The sequence below is a fragment of the Mustela erminea genome, chromosome 4 (genome assembly GCF_009829155.1).
Source record: "Mustela erminea isolate mMusErm1 chromosome 4, mMusErm1.Pri, whole genome shotgun sequence".
Lineage (NCBI taxonomy): Eukaryota > Metazoa > Chordata > Mammalia > Carnivora > Mustelidae > Mustela > Mustela erminea.
This window is the reverse complement of record NC_045617.1, coordinates 56,209,834-56,221,901: the sequence shown is the minus strand read 5'-3', so window position 1 is coordinate 56,221,901 and position 12,068 is coordinate 56,209,834. Positions and strand designations below refer to the sequence as shown.

Sequence of the window (12,068 nt, the reverse complement as noted above, 5' to 3'; positions counted from 1 at the left end):
GGAAAATGTCTTATAATTCAATGGGCCTCTCATTCCCAGAGATATACTGCTGGTTTAAGTTTAGAAGATTTATCATTTTAAGTCAGTACAATGACAGAAAAGCAACAAATGATTTGATCCTCCAGATAGATTCAGTAAAAACATTTGATAGGATTTAACATTAATTAAAAATTATTATTTTTTGTTTGTTTTTAGAAAACTTGGACTTTTAGAGAAGAAAAATTTAGAGAAGGCTTTCATTAATATGGTATTAGTATCTGGTATTTTCAAGACTTAACTACAAACATGACTAGTGGTGAAATTTTGAAAGCATTTTCTTGGGTTGTTCTCATTTTGTGGGAAATGAGACAAAAATATCTGCCTGATAACTTCCATTCACAATAACCCTGGAATAATTCTGAGGACAAAGTGTCAATAAAACAAAATGAAGGTCATTAGAATTTGAAGGGAAAAAATAAAACCACCACTGTTTACAGATAATATGAGTGTATAAGTAGAAAATATTTTAAAATCTAAAGAAAAATTATTAGAGTTAATAAGAGAATTAAGAAAAGTTGCTGGAGATAAGGTCAATATAAAATAACAATTAGATTTCTACTTATAAGCAACAAATAAAAATTATATAAGAAAATATATCAAAATGTAAAATAACCTTAAAAATAATGAAAAAATCATGATGAACCAAATACCAAAATTTTAAACATGGGGAAAATCGAAATCTATACAGTACTTGCTTAACCCTTAGGGTAAGTGTGTTGTTCACCTCACCCTAATCCTGGCCCATGGACACTGATCATCCAGCCTGACTGATTTGCACACATCTTTCAGTATGACTCCCGATCTACTCATTACCAGGTGTGTGACCTGGGGTAAGTCTCTTATCCTCTCTAAGGTTAAAATTAAAATTTCATTAATAATATGAAATATTTTTATTAATAATATTTAATATAGGGAAATAATTTTAATATAGGAGAAACAATATCTATCTCATAGTACTATTCTTTTGTAAGGCTGTAAAGATAATTTAAGGGAACACAGGAAAAGTACTTAGCACAAACTACAGAATACTCATTACAAAGCTTTAATTATAAATATTACTTTATTATTACTACTAAATGGGGAACTTTGAGGTCCTGGAATCCAGCCTTAACACTCTCAGATCTTAGGCATAGAACTTTCCCAAGTGAACTTTGGGCAAGGCTCAGTTTACTGATATAACTTTCTTTCTGTACAAGGATGTAAAGTTAAAAGAAAATCTTTCAAGTTGGCGGGAATATTTCTCTGGGTCATTCAATGTAGTGCATCAGAATTTTGATGGCCCAATATGCATTGGAATTTCCCGAGACTTATGAAAAAATATGGAATGTATGATGGGAACAATGACTGGGATACCTCTAAATCCCTCCCTTGTCTTAGAATGGGAACTGGTCCCATTACAGTCAGTTCCCTCAGTGGCCTGTTTAGCTGCTGTGTTGGCTCAGTCAACACCCACATTTGAATTAGGCCAGCTCCCACGTGAAGGTGCCCTGTATTGACAGACCACCACACTTAAGTTTTCAGTTAGGGCGATCAGGTTATTTATCATTTGAACTGGGACAGTTTTACAAAAGGGACAGAGGGAACATAATAATTATGACAAGATTATGCATATAAACCAGGACTGTCCCAGGCAAACCAGGATTTGTGGTCAATCTTTGTTCTCATAACTAACCTAAAAGGCTTAAAACTCTCCCAAATATAAATCTGTCAATTTCCTTCCATCATCAAAGATCAGTGATCAAATGAAGCATGTGAATTCTATCCCCCATAAGACTCTCCACAGCTTTGCTTCTCACCTATGGTACAATCAAGCCATCTGCCTCCTGGAAGGCAAGAACACCACTAGATCTGTCTATACCTCTAATACAGAACAATTTTCTATGGCCATTATGGCTTCCATCCCAGCAAATTCCCATAGACATTATACAAAAGACCCTAGATTGCTGGTGCTACTGAAGCTAGATCCAGTTCCTGGCCATTGAAGGAAAAGAACCTAGAGCCTCTCTCACATGACTTCCATCATGCTCTGAAATATGCCACAGCCCTCCAGGGGCAAACACGGAGAAATCTCACTCCATAATTCTTTTAACCAGTTGCATATAACACTCTCTTATGGGCCAGAAATTACGCAGAAGGAAAACTGACATTCTCCCCTCGATCATGGCCTTAGTTTTTTGTTTTAATTCTTTTTTACAAATCCATTCCTTACTTTAAACTCCATTCTACTATCAATTCCCATGGGAATTCCAGACCTTGAGTGGACCTCACCCAGATTTATTGCTACTTTGCCTCTTACTGTTTTCCTACCTTTGTAGTTTGAGCTTTGGTGCTGATTTCCCACCTCTAAACTGTAATTACTTTCTTGATCATGAATTAAGTTCCCCTTTGATTAAGAACTTCAGATAACTTTAAAGACCTTTGAGAGACATCTTTCATAGTTGACCTGGAATGGGCTCCCTGAACTGAGTGCCATGCACTATGAACTCCATAGCCTTTGATCAAGGACTCAATCCAGCCAACAACAGACTGTGATACTTGTGTTATTTTGCCTACTTCTTTTTTTGTAAATAAAAACTTATTTTAAAAGTTGCCTTTGTCATTGGAACTTAATTTATTTTTACATTCCTAGACTAATGTTTAAAAGCAAGTGCAAGTCTATTGAATCTTATCCATGCTATCAAGATGAGGAAACTAAGATCGTTTTTGCTGACTATACTGTGATTTATGCAGACCAGCTACCAAATAGTTGGTTTATAGTATTCAGGTGAGGCTATCATAAATCCGTATATGATGTCATCTTTAAATAGCATGCAATAGTCATATATATAGAGTTTTATTTATGGTAGTAGTAAAAATATGAATTTACAGGTTGTTTTCACAACTTAACACTCCTTCCCCATCTGTTATGCATAAATGAGATATTATAGGAATTTTATCCATATTTCTTTAAATAAAATATGAAGAATGTGAAACTTATTAGTATTTTTAAGAGTATGATAAACATAATAAATTGATGTTACCAGTATAGAAAGAAATTATTTAATTTTCAAGCAATATCATATTAGGTAAAAGTCATGAATTACTTATAAAATGGGATTTCTTAAAGGGCTTGCATTTACACTACAAAATAGTATATTAATAATTAAAAATATGTATACTGTGTAGTTATTTGAAATTTTAGACTTTTTTCTTTCTTGCCTGAAACCAAATTTCAAACTTTTTTTATGATTCGCATCAAGATGAAGTTCATTCTTTTTAATTGCAGAGAAACATTTTTGGTTCCTCAAGATATGATTTTGGTTCCCAAAGTATATACTACACTTCCAGTCTGCATGCTCCACATTGTTAATAATGACACAATGGAACAAGTGCCAAAGGTGTTCCAAAGAGTAGTGCCTTATCATTATACCAAGAATAAGGTATGTGTAAAATTTATTTTCCCCATATGTTAGATTGGCAGTGAGAAGCCAGCACCTTAATAAGAGTCCAGGAGCAGGTAGAGCACATGTGCTTTTCAACCTACTTAACAGAGGAATAGGGTCCTGGTCTTCTTCTGTAGAAGTCCCATTTATTTGACAACCCAAGGTACTTAATTTGAGTGCTAGAACATTCATCTCTCAGCTCTTTTTTTTCTCTTTCTCTGTGAAGAAAATATAACAAAAGGAAAGTATTGGAGATTCCTATTAAAATCATAAAATCATACAAATCCTTAAAATGGAAATGAAGGTGAAGGTGGACTCATTTAGTCCAATTCTTCAATCAAATTAGCTGGTTGTCTCAGTTTCCCACTGGGTTTTTATTCCAGCCCTAAATATTTCAGAAGATTGTGCTTACATGAGCACTGGTCACCCACCACCCCAGTCTTTTCTAGGGCTATACAGATTCCTTAAAAAACACTTGGCGCATTATTCCTGAAGCATGATAGACCTTGATTTCTGATGATCCCTCTCAAATCATGTTGCCTTTTTATTTGTATCTCAAATTTGTGTTTTTGATTATTTCCTCTAAGAGGGGAAGCATAACAAAAGGGCGTATACACCCACACTGGAAACTGGGAGATTTGTTTTGGCTCTGATTTCATTCTTTCATTCTTTACCTATATGGATTTGAATCTTTTCATTTTTCTCTTTGAGCTATGGTTGTAATTGATTTTCAAAGTTCATTTCAGCCCATGATTCTGTGTATTACTTTGCACACATTAAGACATACTTATCTAATAAATACTGGTTTATAGGAATGAATGATAAATTTTTTAAAAACATTAACTCCACAAAAAACCTAATTGCTCTTTTGAGTTGTTTAAGAGGTTTTTTAAAATTGAAATTTATATTTTTTTAAGGTTTAGAAGGGTTTTGGGACACCTGGATGGCTCAGTCAGTTAAGCCTCTGCTTTTGGCTTAGGGTCATGGGAGCCAGCCCCATGTTCGGCTCCCTGCTCTGTGGAGAGCCTGCTTCTCCCTCTCCCTCTGCCTGCTGCCCCCCCTGTTTGTGCCATCTTTCTCTCAAATAAAGAAAGTTTTCTAAAAAAAAAAAAAAAAAAAAAAAAGCTTTGGAAGAGTTTAAAGACTTCATTGCAACTCTTAGTAGCAATAAATGAGAGCAGTTTTAGCTTCACAACAAAACCGAGAGGAAAACACAGAGATTTCCCATATACACCCTGCCCCTACATGTGCACAGCCTCTCCCATTATCGACAAGCCCTACCAGAGTGGCACACTTATTATGTTGATCATCCTACCTTGAAACATTATAATCCCCCGAAGTCCATAGTTTATATTATGGTTCACTGTTGGTGGCGTACATGCTATGGGTTTGGATGGATGTAAAATGACATGTGTCCGTTATCATGGTATCATAAAGAGTGTTTTATAGTCCTAAAAAATCCTCTGTGGACTCTTAATCTCACAAAACAAACTGAGGGTTGCCGGGAGTAGGGAGGTAAGGAGAGGGTGGTTGGGTTATGGACATTGGGAAAGGTATGTGCTAAGGTGAATGCTGTGATGTGTGTAAACCTGGTGATTCACAGACCTGTACGCCTGGGGCTAATAATACATTGTATGTTAATAAAAAAAATTAAAAAGAAAAAAGAAATGTGCTTATAAAAGTAAAAAAAAAAAATCCTCTGTGATCCATCTATGTATTCCTCCTCCCCCTCGCCCAACCTTTTGTGTGTCTCCATAGTTTTGTCTTTTCCAGAATGTGGTAAAGTTGGAATCCTATAGTGTGTAATCTTTTCAGATTGGTTTCTTTCACTAAAAAACATACATTTAAGATTTTTCCATGTCTATTTGTGGCTTAATAGCTCATTTCTTTTTAATAATAATATTCCACTGCTGCTTGTATCAAAATTCTTCTGCCTATTCACCTACCGAAGGACATTTTTGTGCGGACATAAATTTTTGACATAAATACCAAGGAGCACTATTGCTGGACTGTATAATAAGAATTTTGTAAGAAACCACCAAACTGTCCTTCAAAGTGTCTGTACCATTTTTCATTCCAACCAGCAGTGAATGAGAGTTCCTGATGCTGCTCTGTATCCTCATTGGCATTTGGTATTTCCGGTGTTACGGACTGGGGCTATTCTAATAGGAATGTAGTTTTATCTCATGGTGGTTTGAGTTTCTCTGATAATATACAATATGAAACATCTTTTTGTCTGCCTATTTGCTGTCTATATATCTTCTCTGGTGAGAAGTCTGTTGAAAGTTTTAACTAGGTTTTTTGTTTTCTTATTTTCTTATTTTTTTTCTTGTTTTCTTGTTTGTTTTTCTTGTTTTCTTATTTTTCTTATTTTGTTTTAACTAGGTTTTTGTTTTCTTATTTTCTTATTTTGTTTTCTTCTTTCTTATTTTGGGTAACTCCTTTATTATATGTGTCTTTTGCAAATATGGAAGTATTCAGGAATAATTTACTCAGGAACCTTGAAGTTGTTTAGAATAGTCAGGTTCACTCTTAAAACCCTATCCCTGGTTTAGCTTTAGACTTCCACTTATCGATATCTATCCCACCATTTTATAACACTTTTTTCCTTCTCAAACTTTTTCTCTGAGCCTAGACAAACACAAAATCAGAGTCATGTCATTTTATTTTGCTTCTGAATGCATTAGTACTACAAGCTCAAAAAATAATGAGAATTGCAATAAATCTGTGCATTATACAAGTAAAAATACTTTAGCATATATGAATTTATCTTCCTTTATTTCCTTCCCCAAAAATAATGTTAAACGGTCTTTATTGGTGTTGTAATTCTCATCTCATTATGGGTATTGAAATTCTGGGTAATATTCCTAGATGTTTATTGCAATGTGTTGAATTCATTCTGTCTTATATATTTTTACTTTTTTATTTCTGGAAATCTAAACACATCAGAGAGTTTCCTTTGTATCAGAATTGACAGGAATACAAATCTGTATTTTTCTTCCTTATTAGAAGTGTCTGGAATTACAAACTCAGAATTACTTTGAACTTTTGTATCTCATTATGATATCATGCTCTTGCTTCACTGACATTTTTGCCAGATGGATATCCAATTATATAGAATCAAGTTATTACCCACTATGATATTATCCCAGGTTACTTAGGGGCTTCTTTTCCCCAACCTAAAGAGCTCATCTCCATACTCCTATCTGGTTTCCCTCGAACCAGATCTTTTGTTAACTTGATAGCTTTATCTGTCAGTTGTCATTCTGAGGGAATTACATTTCCATAAATGCTTCTGTTTCTCTCATCTTGTATTTAAAAAACAGGGACATTTCTTAGGAAGTTATTGGGTTACTGCAGGGTGATGCAGTGATAAAAATCTACCTAAACCAACATTAGCAGAATTGGAAGAAAATTTAACAATCATATGTCAGAGTTACACACTTTGTGTTATAGCTTAAGAACCACACAAACAAAAGCGTTAGAGTTACTAATTTTCTATGAAAACATGTAAGATCCTCTATGAGGAATTTCCGAAATGTAATGCTAATGATTTTCTTTTGTGAAGGGATCTTGGGATTTTCATGTATATCAAGATAATAAAGCATTTTACTACTGTGAAGCCATGTGTTGTACCTTTGAGAGATCAGTAACAGTAAGCCTTACTTCTGTCTAATTCTCTTTCCTCTAGAAAGGCTATACATTTGTGGCCGAAGCATTTACTGGTGACACATACGTACCATCCTCACGATGGAAACTGCGCATCATTGGGTCCTGTAATCCACTCCCATGCCTATCTCGAGAGTCTCCATGCAACACTTTTACTATAAAGGAAATCAGAGATTACTACATACCCAATGATAAGAAAATTTTATTCAGGTATAAGTATATGGCAGAAGGGAAATGCCCCAACTGGCATTTTTTGTCACCAGTTGGGTGCTAATACGTTGTCCTTCACCAACTGTGTCTACAGAGGTTGGACCTCTAGATACGCACAGGGCTCAGGGCTTGACCACACTTAACTATTAGTATATGACTATATTATTGAGGAAGTAAGGGTCACCTGTAATCAAACAACCTAGAAACAATCACTGTTAGTATCTTGTTACATTTTCTTATGGTGGTTTTTCCTAGTCATAGATTAACATTATTGAAATCCTAACATAATTAAAGTTTTATAATCTGACCTTTTTACTTAGCATTATGGTGTGCACATTTCCCAATGCTGTTAAGACATTTTGTGAACTCTTTTTCATAATTACGTGGTAATCATTTGTAGGAAAATACAACAATTTACTGATTATTTTTTGTTACAATCTTCCCATTTCTACTTTTTCTGTAGTATTAGTAGAGATGTGATAGGTGTACTTTATTGTAAATATTAAAGTAAATTTTTGATTATTGTCTAAAGATTTATTATTTTAAAGAGATTATATATTTTAAAGATTCCATATATATTGGTAAATTTGTTTACTAAAGAAACACCTAAGTCTATTTGACAATATATGTATAAATATAATTTTCTGCATTCTGGCTAGTTTTCCCCTCTAACTCTTAGTTATTTGTGTTTTAAAACTTTTTGTCTTTTAAAGAACTAGCATGCATTTTTGTATTATAAAATAACCAGTAGTGGGCGCAGGGGTGGCTCAGTCATTCAGTGGCTGACTTCCTCTCAGGTCATGATCCCAGGGTCCTAGGATCCAGGCCCATATCCGGCCTCTTCTCCTTTTGCCAATCCTCCTACTTGCGTTCCCTCTCTCTCTATGTCTCTCTACATCAATATATACAGTATATACATCAATATATACAGTATATACCCAGCATTCGTTTTAGTTTTTCTACTTGTTTGTTTATATATTTTATATGTAGGTAAAAGTTTAGAGAAAATACTGAAAGAAAATATATGAACTGGGGCTAGTAGCTGGGGCAGAAAATTCTCTTTTTTTAAATTTTATTTTATTTCTCAGTGTTCCAAGGTTCGTTGTTTATGCATCACACCCAGTGCTCCATGCAATATGTGCCCTCCGTAACACCCACCACCATGCTCACCCAACCCCCACTCTCCTCCCCTCAAAAATCCTCAGTTTGTTTCTCAGAGTCCACAGTTCTCATGGTTTGTCTCCTCCTCCAATTTCCCCCAAGTCACTTCTCCTCTCTCTTTTTAATTTGTCTGCCTCTTGTCATGTATCTGCACATTGGCTATTAGAAAGAAAGCAAGAAAAAAAAGGAAAAAAGTAGGAAGGAAACATACAAGCAATTAAAAATTACAACTGTGATAAGATAGTTTAACTACTCTAGCAGGAGGCCACTGTATCACTCTGCAGGACCACTAACAGGCTAACGAGTGATATTTAACGCAATATCTAAATTTGTCCTAGAAGCTGGTCCTAAAGCTGTGAAGCTTAGTGGGGGGCAAGGTGAGGAGGGAACTATTTCATGAGCAAATGTGATAGTTCAGAAATTAAGAAGTGTATGACCTTCTCAGGGAACTGAAGACGTTTGTTTGCAAAGTGGGGCTCTAGAAGGCTCTGGCATGGGTAAGGGTAGAGAGGCAGGCAGAACCCTTTCCTGAAGAGTCTCATAAAGCAAGAGATTAAGACTTTATCTGAGAGGCAAAACATGCTTTGAGGAGTTTTAAGAGAAATGGCCACAACAGACTTGTGTTGAGACATGTCTGCAAAGCATGGATTGAAAAAATACATATTTTAAATATAATTTCTAAGAGCATAAATGTTGTTAGAACCATATTATTGTGAAATTATATATAATCATACAAAGTACAGAATATGGAATAACGAAAAATTCCAAAGACTGCAGTGTGCTGAATGGACAAAGGGCAGTGTAACTGGAGACAGAGGAACCAGACAGGAAGAAGCTTTGAAATAACCCAGGTGTGTTCTGATGACAACCTGGAGCCTGTCAGTGGAGTCGTTTGCTAGTGCTGCCATAACAAAATTCCACAAAGTGGCGAAGTAGGTGCCTTCAATAACCGAAATAAATTGTCTCATAGTCTCACGGTTTTGGATGCCAGAAGACCGAAATCAAAGTATCAGCAGGAATGGTGCCTACTGAGTGCTGTGAGGGACAAGCTATTCCATGCTTTCTCCTAGCCTCTGGAGGTTTCTGATAATCCTTGGTGTTCTTTGACATATACTTATCACCATGGTCTTTGTATTCATCTTTACTTGGCATTGGCTCTGTGTCTCTGTTTCCAAATTTCCTGTCTCATAAGGACATCTATCAGTTATATTGGATTAAGGCCCACCCTAATGACCTCATGTGAACTTGATTCCCTCAGAAATAAATGTCCAAAAAAGGTGACATTGTGTGGTACTGCAGATACTCCAGGTCCTGGACTCCAACATAGCATTTTTATGGCGGGGCACAAATGAAACCATAGTAGGCAGTAACAGTGGATCTGGAGAGAAGAGAAAGGGTTTTAAGACATGAGGAAGTCAAATTGACAGTCCTGATTGGTTGGGACTCCTGGAATCTGACTTGGGATCAGGGGACAGTAAGTGTCCTTTACTTAGTGGTTACAGGGAGAAAACCCCATTTTCAGGTTGGGCAATAGGAAGATAATTAGTTCATTTTTAGATGTTAATTATGGGTAGGTCAGTGAAATGTCCAAGTGATATTGCATAAGGAATGGGGCTGGAGGCACAAATCTGAGAACTATTATTCTGTTTCTGTCCATGGAAATGCCCAGGGAAGTTTGTCCCATAACAGTCAGACTTGGACAGAACATTAAGATTCTCTGATACTTATAGGAATGTCAATGGGGAAAGAAGTCTAAAAAACAGCAACACCAAAATAGGAGGTACAGAAATTGTTACATGTGTCAGAGAAGAGTTTTTGAAGAAGAGTAAATGAGGGTTGACTCAACCTTATCAAATTCTCCTGAGAAGTCAAGAAAGATGAGAACTGAAATTTCTACAGGGTGGCGACAAGCTGCTGAAATTTGCAAAAGCAAGGTTAGCACTCCTATTGGGGACTGAGTAGAATATCGTGAGCCAATAGGAAGAGATGGGGTTGTGGACAGTGGCAATCAACCACTCTCCTTTGATGTCAAGCTGGGGAGGAGTGAAAAAATCAGCAGAGGCCGTATGTACCTCAGGGTGGGTTGAAGGTTTGTTTGTTTGTGTTTTTGGTTTGATTTGCTTTGGTTTTTCATTAAAAGATGGGTGAGACCTTTACATGTACAAAAACTGATGGCAAGAAAAAAAGAAGGGGAGATTTAAGATACAGGAGAAAGACAAGATTCAGAAAAGCATATTTCTAGAGCAGTTGAGAGTTTATAAGGTCCTGAGCATTTGTGAAGATTCACCAAAACTAGGAAAAAGAACTCCAACAAGATAAAAAATGAAACAGAACAAAATGTCTTCAGTTGTGTCAAGAGAAGGGTTGGGATGGTGCTATACTGTACATTTTGTCTTTTTGTAAAAGGTTTCCAATTTGTAATGGTAAAGGTTGAGAGTACAAGTGGTGGATACTAATCTTGACTTCTCTGTATTTTTATGAATCAAAGAAAACGTGATAAACAGTGAAGCTTTGAAGGATGCTGTCAGTTATCCAACTGGAGAGGAGGGTCTAACGGGAAGTTTTGGTGTGGCCATAGTGTGCAGATCTTTCATGTTTTCTAAGTGTTTATCATATCTAAAAATAAGTTATATTTCCTGCTTGGGATCTGATGATAATAAATGTCCTATGCTGTTTCATTTTACCATAGCATATTGAGATCTTTTGTTACAGTCTATAATAGCAATAATGTTTCCAGGATTTGGGTCAATTTTACACAATGGATTTATTTTAGATTACCATATTAGCAAATTGTACAGTTTCCTCTACTGACATGAGGGAAAGATCAACAAATTTCTTATAAGTCAAATGTTTTCCTTTATAGGTATTCCATTAAAGTTGCCTTACCACATCCTGTTACAGTACAGGTACGCACGTCTAAACCAGATGTATTCATCAAGCTACAGATCTTAGAAAATGAGGAAATTGTTGTCAGCTCCACTGGGAAAGGCCATGCTATAATCCCAGCAATCAACTTCTTGGGGAGTGAAAAAGTTGTGAGCTCTCAGTGTAAGTGTGTCTCTTGCCTTTTTAAATGTGTTATTTAGATCTGTAAATAAGTATTTATGTGTATGCAACTGATTTTAAATTATTTTCTTTAAGGTAAAATAGAAAATAAGCTATTATTTATATCTGTAAATATATCTGTAAAACTTGATACTATTTTTTAAATAGTAAATAGTAAAATATTTTTTAAAACTTTCATTTGTGTGTCAGATTAGTCTCTGAAGATCGATAGATATAATTCTACTTTAAAGACTTTCTTATATATACTTTCTTAGAATTCTGATTAAGAAATAACATTTTTATTATCTTGGGAGACGTTTTCACTGTTCTTTTATCCCTACTTCATTATTTTAAGACTATAAAAATTAAGAGAACCTTTAAAATCATTACTTTCAATATAAGTCATAAGAACTATTAATTAATAAAATAAAATTGTTTCTGAAATAATGGAAGACAGAGATACTGAGATACATATTCAATTATTTTTATAATGATTCTGAACATAAAAATAATACATTGCCC

The 12,068-nt window shown here is 35.2% G+C and overlaps 1 protein-coding gene across 3 annotated transcripts in view; it reads left to right on the top strand.

The window, feature by feature from the left end:
- The window catches only part of ADGB (androglobin), a 173,228-nt gene that overhangs the window by 106,234 nt on the left and 54,926 nt on the right, over window positions 1-12,068 (top strand). For all 3 annotated transcript variants that reach the window (XM_032339299.1, XM_032339298.1, XM_032339297.1), the window contains exons 24-27: window positions 2,669-2,803; window positions 3,305-3,458; window positions 7,153-7,340; window positions 11,365-11,549. In XM_032339299.1, coding sequence (XP_032195190.1) covers window positions 2,669-2,803; window positions 3,305-3,458; window positions 7,153-7,340; window positions 11,365-11,549 — 662 coding nt within the window. The remainder of the gene's footprint in view (window positions 1-2,668; window positions 2,804-3,304; window positions 3,459-7,152; window positions 7,341-11,364; window positions 11,550-12,068) is intronic.